The sequence below is a fragment of the Carcharodon carcharias genome, chromosome 4, assembly GCF_017639515.1.
Source record: "Carcharodon carcharias isolate sCarCar2 chromosome 4, sCarCar2.pri, whole genome shotgun sequence".
NCBI lineage: Eukaryota > Metazoa > Chordata > Chondrichthyes > Lamniformes > Lamnidae > Carcharodon > Carcharodon carcharias.
In genome coordinates, this window is record NC_054470.1 from 156,577,272 (window position 1) to 156,594,697 (window position 17,426).

A 17,426-nucleotide genomic window follows, 5' to 3' on the forward strand; every position below is an offset into this window, starting at 1 on the left:
AGGGATGCACCATTGGACTTTTTGATTCTGGACTCAATGTGAAACCATAATTCTTACTTTTATCGTGGTCTTTCCCTCGAGCTCCTTTCTTTCCCTTATCCCTCTTATATGACTGCAAAAAAGGGTTGGACGTTGTAAAACCTCTTCCTGTGTTTTGTGTGTGTGTAAAATAAATGACCCCCATTATTTTACCTTATCGAGTTTGCTGTGGGGTTATTAATAGAGGATTGGATCACTCCAAACTGAAAGGTTGAGGAAAACAATGGGTTTTTACCCTCATAAAGGGGGGAAGTCTGAAATCAAAAACACCTTTCTGTTTATGGATGGGGAGTGAGTGGAGAAATCAGGGCTGTTCTAAATTTAAACCCTCTCCTGTCCGTAACAAATGCTTTTACCCTGCAATTGCCTTCTCCAATCTACCTGTGCTAGGTCCCTTATTATTTGGCTGAATTTAGCCCTTCCTCATTTGAGCATTTTTACCTTGATATTTTCTGCTGTCTTTTCATAATTACCTCAAACCAAATTATGTTGTGGTCAAATATTGCTTTGGGATTGCTATAAAGTAAATCTGCAACTTAGTTTATTTTTAGTCATGGTTACTAGTTGATCTCCAGCAGCCTGCAGCCCTTATAAAGGGGGGAAATCAGATGTGGAGAATTGTTCTAACAGAACAAGAGGAAAGAGCAGCCCTCCTCCTCAAATGAGGATGAATCACATGAGCCTGAGCCTAAGGATGAGGCCATGAATGTGCATGAGCCTTTTCTGGAAACCAGGACCATGGAAACACGTTTAAGGGATACTAGGGACAAACTAATATACACTCAATTCACCCAAGAGTGACCTACATGACCATGAACCCATGGAACTCCATTGCCTGCTTGGCATGTCTACCAACCCCTGTCAGCCACCCTCCCGGAGTTACCTCTGAACCTGCATCCTCTACTGCCTAGAAGAGCCAGGGGAGCAGACTTTTGTCACACGCACTTGCTAGTGAATACTGGTCCCGAGGACATCTGTTTCACACTTGGACATACATCAATCAGCCAATCATGACTGAGAATTCAGATCATGCACCACCATTACAGGGCTTTGAGTGCACCTACAACAGTTCAGTTATCCCTGTTGAAAGTAATCTCAGACATTCTCCTTGACAATGCATAAAAGGGAGGGCCAGCTGTGCCTTCATGTGCAGCCATATCCCACAGACTGGCAAGTACAAAACTGAACACTAACATGAGCATTCAAAAAAGTCTGAATGCAAACAAACAACACTGCTTCCCCCGCAGCAAAGAAAATGTCCCTACCTCCCTTGTAACCATCAGCCAGTGCCAACCATGAGGCATGCCAGTACATTTAACTCTCTGATTAAGCTAGTCCCAACAAATGATGATGATGCACACATGAATAAAATGAAACCAATAAAATGTGCAACTTATACAGCTGACAGATTGAACTTTTTTTAAAACACCTGTGCCACCTTTGTGCTCTCAAAGTCTTAAGTTTTCTCTTACGCCATCACGTCTTGGTGCAACCTTGACTTCAGCTACTCAGGTGGAGGCAGTCTGCTCAGCTCGCTGTCCCATTGATTTTGATGACTGTGGCAGATGTCCTGTGGAGGACTGAGGTCTTGAGGGCTCCGGTCTACTAGGGTCTCCTGCACTGGAGCAGGAGCAGGAGCATCCTCCATGGCCTTGCCTAGTGGAGGTAATGGGGTCAGTGGCAGAGAGGATGAGGAGTGACTGCTCACCTTGGGCTGCTTCCTGAGAGGAAGCAAGAATTGGCAAGTGCTCTTCCTCCCTCTCTTTGCATGGTGGCACTTCCCTGTCTCCCTAAGGAGAAGGGGAACCTGGAGATGCTTCCAGTTGCCTCGTCCCCCTCTTGCCTAGCCACTGCTGTATGGCTAGAGTGAAGGAATGCAGGTCAGATCACATATGGGTCATATTGTGGACCCGGCTCTCCATGACTCCATGGTAGTCACTATTTCCCCATGGAAGAAGCCATTTGCTCACAAGCCTGAGACATGGCAGACTATTAGCTTGCATGGACTCCTCCATCGCCGGCATAAAGCTGCGCATGGCCTTCGGTATCTCTGCCAAATGTGCGCCTACCTTTTACTGCATTTCCAGCAGGCTTCTTGTGGCAGTGACCAGAGGTGCCTCATCAGCGTGGAGCTCAGCAAGGGTCTGGTCTCCAGCAGTCCTCCTGTGCCAGGGGCCTCGGCTGCCACAGTCTTCCTCAGCTGCTGGGACATGTGTGCAATGTGCCCATCAGATTGTGCTGCAGAATCTAAATGCTATCTTTCTTTGACCCATGTGGATGTCACTGTGCTAGTGGGGATTGTGGAAGAGGCAAGTGCTGGTTCATCCCTGGGTTAGTGGTGTCATCGAGTACAGTCTTCAGGCTCCTATCGTGACTGTGGCTGAGTTTAGGATTGCAAGGACCCATAGTGGAGAGCAAAAAGAACCAGATTAAGGATCAGCGCTGTCTGTGAGCATCTCACATTGTCTCACATGCCTCCTGTATGTCCAAATGCCGTCACCAGGTTGGATGCATCCTCATTCTTATGTCTGACCATTCCAGCCCCACTGTCGGCGATTGCTTGGTCACCCTCCTGTCCTGTGACCTGCTTCTCCTACATAACAACATGCAGATTTGGTGACTTGTCAAGTAACACCTAACCCCCTTGTTTGACTGCATCCCCATCATACATACTGATCTGTCAATGGTACATTGGGTCCAAGTGCTCATAAAGGCTAAACAGTCACACACTTTGGCCTCTATTGCCATGTGGTACTGAGGCTGATCACATATTCATCCGCCTGGTTTAGCTGCCCACCCCCAAAGATTCATTACAATGGCTCAGCGAGACATCTTTTGGCAACATGCGTCTGCGCCACTTACCTTGGTGGATCGGAGGAGATCATTGACTCTCTTCCTTGGAGGGGGGTGGGTGCCCAGTGATCGGGGTAGAATTTTGAGGTGTTGGGGAAGGTGAGTGTGATGAAGGGTGGCAACAAGAAATGGAACAAAATGCTGATAGAACGGAGATGGATAGGAAAGTTATGGCCATGATGCAGAGCCTCCCAGTTTGTCCAGGAGTCTCTCTTATAGCTTGGATTTACCTGCTGCATTGTCAACTGATGGCAGGACCTATCAATGAATACCCACCACTGCTGCAAAGTCAAATGTGTATCCCGTGCTTGCTGCTAGCCCTTTGAATTTTAATTCAAACTGGATTTGCAGTGGGTCTCGACACGCAAGCAGAAGTGGCACCCACTTCCAATTCTGCTGTCTGGACCTCTGGACCTGGATGTCTCTTATTGAATTCTGTCTTGTGTTAGGTTTGAAGGGTGTGGATTTTTGAGACTGGTTGTGCCATTTTTCTTTTCTTCTCCAGCATTCTGTCAGTTTGTTAGGCAGAGGGTACCTGATCGCATATACTTGTGCCAGTGCTTCTCAAATACGAAAACAGAAAATAAAAATCTAGAAAAACAGACAGTTTAACACTTTGGGTGTGTGGACCCTTATTCCAGCATTTCCTGCTTTTTTTTAAAGATAAAGCATTTTCATTTTTTTTCTTATATTTGCGCATTAAAAATTTCAAACAATTTTAAGAGATTTTTCTTTGTTTAGGCTGTCCAGATGCTGGAGAACTGCTAAATAAAATGTTGTAACCTAAGCAAGGGATTGAATAAAATGATTAAAAGTTTATATTGTGTATTCAAATCCGTCACGGGTCACTATTTGCTCAGTCATTAAGAAGTCAACAAAAATTTGTTGGCTCATGAGGTTGCATATGATAAGAGGATAGAACAGTTTTCTAAATGTATATTGACCATAATTGGTAAACCATCCTCTTGAACTAATAAAAGTGTTTTATGTGAATTAGTAATGAAAAATGATTATCTAGCAATATTGCTTTTTAGCCTCCTTTTCACTAATTGCTTTTGCAGGTTCATCTTTGATGGTATTGATGCAGACAGCGAGGGAGAAGAGGTCTCAGATAGATCCCAGGGTTCATGCACCCCAAAGTCTCCAAACTCTGTTGCATTATTTGCCAGCAGTGGAGATGAACTGGACTCTTTTGAGACTCACCAGGAAACAGAGATAAACACCAGAGATTCTGAGTCCAAGCCTTCATCCAGCAGTTTACGGCCAAAGGTACCAGAACAAATTCTATTAGCTAGGAGGAAAATCAATGTTAATCTGGGCAACATTAGAAGTAGATGTCCCAGTGGAATATGCTCTGTATTCCAGCTGGCAATGTAACAACATGCTATTGGCAACTTTAGAAAAGGCTTTTGAGGTTAACTAATGCTGATTTCTTTCGGGAAGGATGTAACACATGAAATCAATCAGAAATTTAAAAATAGATGGTTGGTCAAAACAGGAAGCCCTATTTGACACAAAAGGTTTTTGTATACACATATGTTTGACTTTATTGTGTTTTGCAAAATTGTGGCACTTTTGAGGCTGGAGAGCTGACTAAAAAGGAAAGCAGCCAGCTAACCGACTGCAAAACTATTGTTGCTCATGCCTTTCGCACCTTGTATTATTTTATTTTAAAAGCAAAATACTGCGGTTGCTGGAAATCTGAAATAAAACAAAGCGCTGAAAAACTCGGCAGGTTCCACAGAAGAGTTATATTTGACTTAAAATGTTAACTGTGTTTTTCTCTCCACAGATGCTGCCAGACTGGCTGAGTTTTTATTTATTATTTTATTGTACCAATCTCAAGGAAAAGAGTTTGGAAAATGATATTTCAACAAAATGGCTGGTTCGTGTTGTGGAATCTGTTTGGGTGGAGATAAACACCAAGGGGCGGAAAACGTTGGTAGGGGTTGTCTATAGGCCCCCAAACAGTAATGGAAATGTAAGGGAAGGCATTAAGCAGGAAATTAGAGGCGCATGCAACAAGGGTACAACTGTAATCATGGGTGACTTTAATCTACATATAGATTGGACAAACCAAACTAGCAGTAATACTGTGGAGGAGGATTTCCTGGAGTGTGTACATGATGGTTTTTTAGACCTATATGTTGAGGAAACAAGAGAGCAGGCTGTCCTAGACTGGGTACTGTGCAAGGAGAAAGGATTAATTAACAATCTTGTTGGCAGGGTCCCTTGGGGAAGAGCGACCTTAAATGATAGAATTGTTCATTAGGATGGAGTGTGAAAAAGTTGAATCCAAAACTAGGGTCCTGAATCTAAATAAAGGAAACTACGAGAGTAAGAGGCGCAAGTTGGCAATGATGGATTGGGGAACCTTACTAAAATGGTTGACAGTGGATAGGCAATGGCTAATATTTAAGGAATGTATGTGTGAATTACAACAATTAGTCATTCCTGTCTAGCGCAAAAGTGAAACAGGAAAGGTGGCTTAACCATGGCTTACAAAAGAAATTAGGGATAGTATTAGATCCAAAGAGGAGACATATAAGATTGCCAGAAAAAGCAGCAAGCCTGAGGATTGGGAGCAGTTTAGAATTCAGCAAAGGTGGACAAAAAGGTTAATCAAGAAGGAGAAAATGGAGTATGAAAGTAAACTTGCAAAGAACATAAAAACTGACTGTAAATGCTTCTATAAATATGTGAAGAGAAAAAGATTAGCAAAGACAAATGTAGGTCCCCTAAAGTCAGAAACGAGGGAACTCATAATGGGGAACAAAGAAATGGCAGAAGAATTGAACACATACTTTGGTTCTGTCTTCACAAAAGAGGACACAATAATTTCCCAGAAATGTTAGGGAACCAAGGGTCTAGTGAGAGGGAGGAATTGAAGAAAATCAGTATTAGTAAAAAAAATGGTGCTAGTGAAATTAATGGGGTTAAAGGCTGAAAAATCCCAGGGCCTGATAATGTACACCCCAGAGTACTAAAGGGTGTGGCCCTGGAAATATTGAATGCATTGGTGGTCATCTTCCAAAATTCTATAGACTCTGGGAGCAGTTCCTACAGATTGGAGGGTGGCAAATGTAACCCCACTATTTATCAAAGGAGGGAGAGAAAAAACAGAATTATAGACAAGTTAGCCTAACATCAAATGCTAGAGTCTATTATAAAAGATGTGGTAACAGAACACTTGGAAAATATTAACTGGATTAGACAAGTTAGCCTAACATCAAATGCTAGAGTCTATTATAAAAGACGTGGTAACAGAACACTTGGAAAATATTAACGGGATTAGACAAAGTCAGCATGGGTTTATGAAAGGGAAAGCATGCTTAACTAATCCAGTGGAGTTTTTTGAGGATGTAACTAGTAGAATAGATAAGGGAGAACTAATGGATGTGGTGTATTTGGATTTCAAGAAGGCTTTTGATAAGGCTCCACATAAGCGGCTAGTGGGATTGGGGATAATATACTGGCATGGATTGAGAATTGTTTGACAGACAGGAAACAGAGATTGGGAATAAATGGGTCTTTTTCCAGGTGGCAGGCAGTGACTAGTGGTATACTGCAGAAATCAGTGCTTGGGCCCCAGCTATTCACTGTACATATAAATCACGTGGATGAGGGAACCAAATGCAATATTTCCAGAGTTGCTGATGACACAAAACTGGGCATGGTTGTGAGGAGGATGCAAGGAGGCTCCGAGTCTGCTCCACCATTCAATCATAGCTGATAAGTTTCTCAACCCCATTCTCCTGCCTTCTCCCCGTAACCTTTGATCCCCTTACCAATCAAGAACCTATCTATCTCGGTCTTAAATATACTCAATGACCTGGCCTCCACAGCCTTCTGTGCCAATGAATTCCATAGATTCACCACTCTCTGGCTAAAGAAGTTTCTCCTCATCTCTGTTCTAAAAGGTCTTCCGTTTACTCTGACGCTGTGCCCTCGGGTCCTAGTTTTTCCTACTAATGGAAACATCTTCCCTACGTCCACTCTATCCAGGCCTTTCAGTATTCTGTGAGTTTCAATCAGATCCCCCCTTATCCTTCTAAACTCCATCGAGTGTAGACCCAGAGTCCTCAAACATTCCTCAAATGTTAAGCCATTCATTCCTGGGATCGTTCTCGTGAAACTCCTCTGGACCCTCTCCAGGGCCAGAACATCCTTTCTGAGATACAGGGCCCAAAATTGCTCACAATATTCTAAATGTGGTCTGACCAGAGCCTTATAAAGCCTCATCAGCACATCCCTGCTTTTATATTCTAGTCCTCTCGAAATAAATGCCAACATTGCATTTGCCTTCCTAACTACCGACTCAACCTGCAAGTTAACCTTAAGAGAATCCTGGACTAGGACTCCCAAGTCCCTTTGCACTCCAGATTTCTGAATACTCTCGCCGTTTAGAAAATAGCCTATGCCTCTATTCTTCCTACCAAATGCATGACCTCACATTTGCCCACGTTGTATTCCATCTGCCACTTCTTTGCCCATTCTCCTAACCTGTCCAAATCCTTCTGCAGCCTCCCCGCCTCCTCAATACTACCTGTCCCTCCACTACCTTTGTATCATCTGCAAACTTAGCCAGGATGCCCTCAGTTTCTTCATCTAGATCATTAATGTATAAAGTGAAAAGTTGTGGTCCTAACACTGACCCCTGTGGAACTCCACTAGTCACTGGCAGCCATCCTGAGAAGGACCCACTTATCCCCACTCTCTGCCTCCTGCCAGACAGCCAATCTTCTATCCTTGCTAGTACCTTGCCTCTAACACCATGTGCTCTTATCTTACTGAGCAACCTCCTGTGCGGCATCTTGTCAAAGGCCTTCTGGAAGTCCAAGCAGATAATATCCATTGGCTCTCCTTTGTCTAACCTACTCGTTATCTCCTCAAAGAATTCTAACAGATTTGTCAGGCATGACCTCCCCTTGATAAAACCATGCTGACTTTGCCCTATTTTACCATGCACTTCCAAGTATTCTGAAATCTCATCCTTAATAATGGACTCTAAAATCTTACCAACGACTGAGGTCAGGCAAATCGGCCTGTAATTTCCCATCTTTTGCCTCACTCCCTTCTTAAACAGGGGGGTCACATTAGTGATTTTCCAGTCCTCTGGGACCCTCCCTGACTCGAGTGATCCCTGAAAGATCACCACTAACACCTCCATTATCTCTTCAGCTATCTCCTTCCGAACTCTGGGGTGTAATCCATCTGGTCCAGATGATTTATCCACCTTCAGACCTTTCAGTTTTCCTAGCACCTGGTCCTTGGTAACGGCCACCATACTCACCTCTGCCCCCCAACTCTCTTGAACTTTGGGGATGTTACTCATGTCTTCCACCATGAAGACTGACGCAAAGTACCTATTCAGTTCCTCTGCCATTTCTTTGTTCCCCACTACTACTTCTCCAGCGTCATTTTCCAGTGATCCAATGTCCACTTTTGCCTCTCTCTTACCCTTTATATATCTAAAAAAACTCTTGCAACCTTCTTTTATATTACTGGTTAGTTTACCCTCATATTTAATCTTCTCCCTCATTTCTTTTTTAGTTCTCCTCTGTTGGTCTTTGTAGGCTTCCCAATCCCCTGGTTACCCACTGCTCTTTGCCGCATTGTATGCTTTTTCTTTAGCTTTTATGTTGTCCCTGACTTCCCTTGTCAGCCATGGTTGCCTCGTCCTCCCTTTAGTATGCTTCTCCTTCCTAGGAATGAATTTTTGCTGTGTCTCCCAAATTACTCCCAGAAACTCCTGCCATTGTTGTTCCACTGTCTTTCCTGCTAGGCTCATCTCCCAGTCAATTCTGACCAGCTCCTCCTTCCTGCCTCTGTAGTTGCCTTTATTCAACTGTAATACCGTTTCATCTGATTCCAACTTTTTCCTCTCAAACTGCTGGGTAAATTCTATCATATTATGGTCACTTCCTCCTAAGGGTTCCTTCACCTTAAGCTCCCTTATCAAATATGCCTCATTACACATCACTAAATCTAGAATTGCCTGTTCCCTAGTGGGCTCCACCACAAGCTGCTCCAAAAAGCCATCTCGCATACAGGGCCTTGGTGAGACCACACCTGGCGTATTGCGTGCAGTTCTGGTCTCCCTACCTAAGAAAGGATATACTTGCCATAGAGGGAGTGCATCAAAGGTTCACTAGGCTGATACCAGGGATGGCAGGACTGTCATATAAGGAGAGATTGTATTGACTGGGCCTGTATTGACTAGAGCTTAGAAGAATGTGAGGGGATTTGATTGAAATGTGCAAAATTCTTAACAGGGCTAGACAGACTAGATGTAGGGAGGATGTTTCCCCTGGCTTGGAAGTCTAGAACCAGGGACCACAGTCTCAGGATACGGGGTAGGCAATTTAGGACTGAGATGAGGAAAAATTTCTTTACTCAGAGGGTGGTCAACCTGTGGAAATCTCTACCACAAAGTGCTGTTGAGGCCAGGTCACTGAGTATATTTAAGAAAAAAATTGATAAATGTTTCGATATTAGAGGCATCAAAGGGTATGGAGAGAAAGTGGGAATATGGCGTTGAGATTGAGGATCAACGATGATCATGTTGAATGGCAGAGCAGGCTTGAAGGGCCGAATGGCCTACTCCTGCTCCTAGTTTCTATGTTTCTATCCGGACCCCTAAAATTCATGTTATCACTAAAAAAATATTGAAGCTGCAATATATGTACCTCTCCTATAATTTGTTTTTTACTTGGTGGTAATATTCACTATGCAAATGTCCAGGGTGCCCTGATAATGTTTACCACATTAACTTCTCCTTTAACGTTAACTGCAGTATTATCACACTTGCTAAATTGCTAGAGAAATATAGAATGTGGGTCAGCGGCCTTTGTAATATTTAGCCATTTGTTATATTACCAAAGTGAGACATGCTCCATGGCAAGGGCCCTTCTTTATAGCCAGAGAAGGCTCACTATTAATCTTACCAATGTCCATATGGAATTCAATCCTGATTTCCATAGTATCATTTAGACACTCATCTCCTTCTACCTGTTGCATTTCTCCTTTCTCTGTGTTTCTGCCTTTCAAACGTTTTCTCTGCTTTTCTTTGTTACTGAAACTTTGAATAATTAAAGCAAAAACGGCGGTAATTCCACTGGGTCAACATTGCAACCTGTTACCCTGATGTGGATGCTCAGCCCTTTCGAACACAATGAGCGGAATTTAATCCAGGTGACAAGGGTCTTTCCCGGCAGCTGGAGAGCCAGCAAGAGCCCCATGGCACAAACTTTGGTGAAGGCTCACTATTTTAAGTGGCAGTCAGACATTTAAGTGTCCCATGCGGGCCTGCCCTGGGATCAAGGACCCAATCAGAGGCTGGCAACTCATTATTGAGGCAGCGCCACCAGGGGAGCGGTGGTGTTGCTGCTGGCAATGCACCCACCAGAGACTCTGGATCAGTGAGAGACCCAGGCCACAGATGAGTGAGGGTGGGATTAGGGTCACAGGAGAGGGGGAAGGGAGTCAGAGGCAAGGACAAGGGGTGGCTCTCTCAGGCCCCTACCCTTGCCAATGCTGGGGTTGCTCGATCAGTCACTGAGCATCTGACATCAAGGGACCTCCCCCAGAAGCTTGCAAGCATGGTTTGCATTTCAGACTTCCTGCGTGGCGAACGCCTCGCCACCGCTGAATGAATACCGGTGACAGTGGGATAAGGCCCTTAATTTCCCACTTGCTGCTGTGGACTTTATTGGGGCAGAGGGCCTCACCCAACACTCTCCGGCCTGATAAAATGCTCCCCGCCTCCAAAATTGCCTCGGGGAGGGCAGTAAGCTCTGCCTCATGTAACAAAATGATGTGACAATCCGTGATCACTGTTCCCCTTGACTCTTGTGGTTTGAAAAGATGATGACCATGATTTTGCAGTAGAAATAATTATCAGTGCTCACTGTTATTAGAAATTAATTTGGGCTACACTAGGGCAGTTCAGTATGGAAATCAGGAAGCTGCTGTCTAAGATGTCCTTTCCCTCCAGAGGCTTCACTATGGCATGATGGCAAGTGATTCAACACTGAAATACATGGACTGGCATTAGGTTACTGTGCTTGTGTGATTGATAAACATTAAACATGCCAGAAAAACTTTGGGCAGAATTTTGCCCTTGAAGGGCGGGCGGGCCCCACCCGCTCGGCAGCAGGCGGGCGGGCAACCGATCGCCGTCACCAAAACGGGCCCCGCCACCATTTTGAGTGGGCGGGCCAGTTAACGGGAAGCACTATGCGCTCCCTGTGTGGGGAGGGAGAGATTCCCCAACTGTCAGAGTGCGCTCTTTCGCAAAAGAGCACACATCTCCCTGAGACTAAGTGCTGTCTCGGAGAGAGGCTGAAAGTTTTACAAACTTAAAAAATAGAAAAATAAAAAAATTATTAACATGGCCCCCTCATGTGACAATGTCACACAATTTGGGACATGTTAATAAATATCACATAAAGTTTATTAAAGTTTTTTAAAACAGACATGAAACCTCATCCCGCCAGTGGATGAAGTTTCATGTCTTTTCAAAAGCCCGCTGGGGCTCCTGGCCTGCCCACCAGCCTTAAGGTTGGACGGGCAGGGCCTTTAATTGGCTTAATTATCCTGTCAGTGGCCTCAATTGGCCATTGACAGGTATGCGGGCGGACAGCTGATTGCGCTGTCCCCCCACCTTCCTGAATATTTAAATGGGGTGGGATGACGTCAGGGGTTCCCCCGACATCATCCTGCGTCATTTTCATGTCGGCAAGTGGGCCCCACGCCCAGCTCGCCGACGGAAAAGTTCTGGCCTTTGTGTTTGTTCATTCCAGTTTAGGTTATTTTTTAATAGTGTGATAAGTCTTAATTATTGCCAAACAACTCTCTGGCACTGAAAATTAGCTCTTAAAAGTGTAGAGTCTCATTCCATTAGATCTTAATCCTTCTCTGAGATTGAAATGCAATTTGTTTAAAAAAAAAATTAATAAAAAAAAACATAAGAAATAGGAGCAGGACCAGATCATATGGTCCATCTAGCCCTGCTCAGCCATTAATACAATCATGGCTGATCTTCAGCTTCACCTGTTGCCTGCTGCCCATATCCCTTGATGCCCTGAGACACCAACAATCTGTTTATCTCAGCTTTAAATATGTTCAACGATGGAGAAGCCATAACTCTCTAGGGTAGAGAATTCCAAAGATTCCCAATTGTTTGAGTAAAGAAATTTCTCCTCTTCTCAGCTCTACATGATCTACAGTCCACTTATTCTGGGACTGTAATGCCATTGTCCAGCCAGGGGAAACAATCTCTCAGTATCTACTCTGTCAAGCCCCTTCAGAATCTTGTACATTTCAATAAGATCACCTCTCATGCTTCTAAACTCCAGAGAGCATAGGCCTCATCCCAATCCTCTCATCATAGAACAACCCTCTCAACCCAGGGAATAATCCAGGGAACCTTCGCCATAATGTCTTCAATGCTAGTATATCCTTCCTTAAATATAGAGACCAAAACTGTGCTCAGTATCCCATGTGTGGTCCCACCAAAGCCCTGTACGTTTGTAGCAAGACTTTTTATTCATGTACTCCAATCCCCTTGTAATAAAGGCCAACATGCAATTGTCATCAAATTGCTTGCTGTACCTACATGCTAACTTTGTATTCTTTATATGAGTACAGCCAAGTCCTTTTGAATATCAACATTTGCAAGTTTTACACCTTTTAAAAAATATTCTGCTTTTCTATTCTTACTAACTTTCCTTCTCTCTCACTTAAACTCATCGTTCTTTCCCTCTCTTTATTTTGCTTTCTGTGTATGACTTAAAACTGAATTAAATATTCTAATATACACTTGCCGAATCAGACTTTGCACTTCTCAATCTGATCATGACTTGCCCTGTTCATGCAGGTCCTAGATCCCCTGTGGAGGGTGATGTGCCAGAATGGTTTTCTAAATCACAATAAGTTCCAATGCAAAAGCCCAGAGAAATTCTGCGGGTAATTGTAAAGATAATGAACGGCTACTGCTGTTCATTTGCTGCAGTCTACAAAATTCAGCCTGATATTTTTTGCAAAAGGCAGTTAAATTCAAATATGTTTTTTCTGCATATTGTTAGTTTACAGAAGGAGTTTATAAATTTGCAGACCGCATCATTTTGCTTGCATTAAAACAACAAACTTTCTCTTCATGGGACCTTAGTGTGTATTGGCATCTGTCCATCTCAGGAGTTGATGGATTGTCCCCGGAGCGTATGTCATTTCTATATTGATCATTGTCTGTTATGGCTGTAGAGGCTGATTCATGAGTGGCAGTACCTTCTGGAGCTGGGACAGATGAATAACATTGGCCTGAAATCACCTGATATTTTTTCCTTCTGGCAGTCTCTAATTTTTGCCATCTGGTCATTTCTTTTGTCCTCTGCTTTTTCCCTCACCTGTCCTGACTGCTTGTCTCCAGACACTCCGGTCAGCGGTGAGAACTTCCCATGCATCAACTCAGATGCTGGTCAACTTGATATCTTGATAGTAGTCACTGTCATATCGCAGATGTCGCTGACCTGTTGGTGTACTGATAACAGTCTCGGCATAGAGCATGTCTTTGGGGATGTGGCCATCACCCATTCGGCTCAAATGACCCAGGTAACTGAGCCACCGCTGACTCAAGAGGGCAAACATACTGAGGACCCCTGCACATTGGTGCACCAGCAGGGAACTTAGCAGTTGAAAGCTGGTTGATTATTTTATGTCTGAAATAAAAATATATTGTATTAGAGTCTAGAACATTCTGTTGATAACATTTTCATTTATCTTCCAAAGGAGCCTGAAGACACTGGGATTCGGCTGAGATCATACTCCCTTTCCTCGCCTAAAGTCTCTCAAAGCAAATCTCGATTCGTAAGGGATTTTAGTGTGTTTGATTCCACAAGTGAAGGTTAGTGTCAATAAAAATTGAACAAAATATGTTTGAATAATGAAATATTGACATTTGCTTAAAGAATAATACCTATATTATGTCATTGGCTAAAACATGGCATCTACTTTGAGCCATCATCTGCAAAGCTTCTCCATTTTACATTCATCACCTTACAATTAACAAATTTAATTTAAAAATACTTGAAACTAATGTACATATTTATCCTAATGTCTGAATAGTTGCACTACAGTACTGTCTGAATGAGCAGCCTGTTTTCTAAATCACATTATTAGCACATTATGAGCAGTTTTGTCTTAACAATGAGATATTAAGTAGTCAAGTATATGAGCTACTACAGTATTGTACTACCAAATTGTCTGGCATTCACAACTGCTTAGTCTTTCAAGTTCTTTGCATTATTAAATGGAACATAATCTCCCACCTTATGGACTTACCTATTATAAAAGGGAAGGGTTAAAAGTGGATATTTATACCTTGTATCCTCCTGTCATCTGATTGTGAAAAGGACATTGACAGTGGTTGTATGTCAAAATGATGAAGGATGGTACATTGGCAAAAGACCTAGAAATAATTAATTAGTCAAGTGACTTTCTTCATCAATAAACTTCAGCATGCACAAAAATTAACAACATTTGTCTTTAATAATTATGGAATTGACAGTAACCAGACTTGTGATATCTTAACACCAGGTATGAATAAAACTCAAGCCAAATATCTAATGAGACGTAGCCTAAGTTAGACAATTTTTGATTTATTTACTAATTATGTTGGAGAGGATGTAGTGCACGTGTTTGCCTCACAGTAGCTAAAACAAACAGAGTGAGGTTCTTTCCTAAGAAATCATGGCACATCTGGATATTTGTAGGTAGCCAGAAATACTGCTAAAAAGATTAAATTGAATACATTAAATTATTTTAAAAAACGGTTAAAGAAAATTAGAAAATAGTAACACAATATGGGTGTTCATAAAATGTGCATAAACAATCTTAATTTCATCTATGATCTGTAGTTACTTTTCTCTTGTACCTATCCATTATTCTATACCAATAGATGACAGATATATTGCAGATCTGGAGCATTAGCCATATTAGTGAATGAACACCCAAACAGATGTTGTTCTTTTGATCATTATTATGAGTCTGTCCCTGCTCTGTAGATGGTGTTTTCAGCAGTGGACGATCCCTTCTTCAAGCGCTCTCACTGTCTAAATCAGTTTCTCTGCTACACCATGGTAGTAAGTACCACTCATAATCGGATAATGCTGTCACAATTCTGCATGAAATTGTGTCTGCTACTCTTACGTGTCCCTGTGCCTTGTTGCTAAATGGACAGTATACATTTTAACCAATGTTGCTTGATTGGAGTCAATTGTGGCATTAAATTGTCTCTTTGTGTTTTTTTATTTAAAGTCTGATGCTTGCTTTTGCTAAATTATATATATGTAAACCAAATTTAAAATTTAGAGAACCTTTGTAAATAATAATTGAGATCCCTCCTCATAACCGCATAGTGGTTAGTGAGTTACACTGAAACCGACACTTAACTTACATAACTTACAGAATTTTCAGCAATATGATGAGCACCTGAACACTCTATCCCACTCTTCTCCCCTTCACATCATCTAATAGACTCATGTGTAGCTGTTTCCATCTGCACAAATTCTTCCTGGAAGTCCATTAAATCTATTCCAGGTGTTCATTTTTCTAGTATGAAACATCCCGTATTTTCCTTTCACTAGTTTGAGTGTATGTCCTCTTCTCCTATGGCTAATTGCTTTATCTTGAATTAATGCTCTGACCTAACTTTATTGTTCAATATCTTTAATAATTCTCTAAGGTTCCTCAATAGGCTCATCTTTAAAGCTAAAGAGTCCTTGTTTCTCTCCTCTTTTCTCATCCAGTGTCTGTGATACTGAGAGTCAATCCTGTGACTTTTGGTTCATTGCCTCCAGAGCTTGAATGTTTCCCTGGTGCCTTGTTAACCAAACTAGTTGCAGTCTTACCAGAGCACAATAGATACTAGGGCATGAATGCGTGCCTCCTAACCATCAATTTAAGCAGATAAATTAGTTCAGTGTCTCTGCTGAAATTTTAACTAAGAGAATGGCAATTTCACATGATACGTTTTCATGTGTTTCCCAATCATAGTTCAACAATTTCAATCATAAGAAATGTTGTGTTATTATCTAGCATGTGTTCTGTAGCATCTGCTGGATTGGTGTCATTTTCATTAACAGTGCTAGTTGGTTGTTAAAATTCTTCTTCATAATGTCATGAAAGTTTGTTATCCTGTTATTGCTGATTGACTGCTATGTTTTTTATATGATCTTTATAAAGATACTATCAAGCAGCATGATAGTAAAGCTTTGCTGGCCTGTCAACTGGTGTTAGATTGATGTGATGCCAGTTAATGTTACACTCCGCTAGAATGCTGATCTCAATCATGCTGCTTGTAGATAGCAGAAACCAGGGCCCCAGTTTTAACTGCCTCCACTTGGTGGAGGACAGGTTGGGGTGAATGACTGTTAATATAATGTGAGTCACTGAACCCCTCTGATCCTTCTGCTTTCCCACAGTATCCCAGTATTAACATGCTCCATTTTCTTTTGAGCTCACAAGGAGGAAGAAAGTGTGGTTCTACTTAACCATGCAGATCAGGCCCAATATTATCATTAATATCATTAGGATCTAATTAACAATTTGAACCCACACATCACCGCCCCCCGCCAAATCAAACAAATCATGGATCATGGATTAAAAGCTGCCCAAAAGATAAGTCATTTATTTTAGGTTTCCTTCTGGGCCAGGTGGGGTTGGAGTGCTCCTCCTGGCCTTCTGAGGAGGTCTTGGGCTTTCTTTGCACCAGGCTATTCCATTCCTGATCTTTGCGAGATCTTTTCCCCACCTCACACTCTCAGCGCTCCCAGTCATGGCCAGTGCCTTTTCCCCCTTCCCCCTGCCAACAGCCATCCACTCCTTACTAACTGCTGGGGACTGTTCATGCAGGTGCCCAGATGCACACTCCCACCCTCCAGGCAAGCAGTGAATTTAGCCAGTTGTAAGGCATGACTCTGCACAGATGTTTTAATTGAAGTCTGTCCATTTGGCAAGGCCTCCACTTCAATGGATGTACCATTTTCACCTCCCTCACCCTACCCTTGCCCTCCATGAAAACTGTTGCAGTGGGGTGATTTTTCCCAGCCCTGTGGAAATCCCTATTGAGATGGCTTGCAGATGCTGTCCTGCCTCCAGGCGTGTCACCCAGGGCAGGCCTTCATGGGAATTGATAACTTGTTTCATAGAGATGGACAGCCAATTAAGGCCCCACTTTTTTTCCCCTGCTAATGGAACTTTCTCAGTGTCATATGGTTCCCCCTGCAATGATTTGGAGGCAGCTCCTGTTGGGAGTTCAGAGGGTCATTGGAGTCTGCTCTCAAACCCCAATCATGGAGCTGCAAGGCTAAAACAGTCAAATTTGCAGCCAAAATCATTCCTACACCGGGGTTTTCCCTCCACACTGAAGGCCCTACCAGCTCTGAGCCTTTATTTCTAATTAATGTCTGGCAGCCATCCAGAGGCACTTCTATTTTGAGGCACCCTTGCACTCACCTACTCTGCTTCAGCAGCAG

The 17,426-nt window shown here is 42.8% G+C and overlaps 1 protein-coding gene across 2 annotated transcripts in view; it reads left to right on the forward strand.

Moving 5' to 3' along the window:
- Positions 1–17,426, forward strand: part of arhgef28a (Rho guanine nucleotide exchange factor (GEF) 28a) — a 535,445-nt gene that overhangs the window by 288,865 nt on the left and 229,154 nt on the right. Inside the window, exons 12-14 of one of the 2 annotated variants that reach the window (XM_041186008.1) lie at positions 3,954–4,161; positions 13,681–13,795; positions 14,955–15,032. In XM_041186008.1, coding sequence (XP_041041942.1) covers positions 3,954–4,161; positions 13,681–13,795; positions 14,955–15,032 — 401 coding nt within the window. The remainder of the gene's footprint in view (positions 1–3,953; positions 4,162–13,680; positions 13,796–14,954; positions 15,033–17,426) is intronic. The other variant, XM_041186009.1, reaches the window with a different exon arrangement.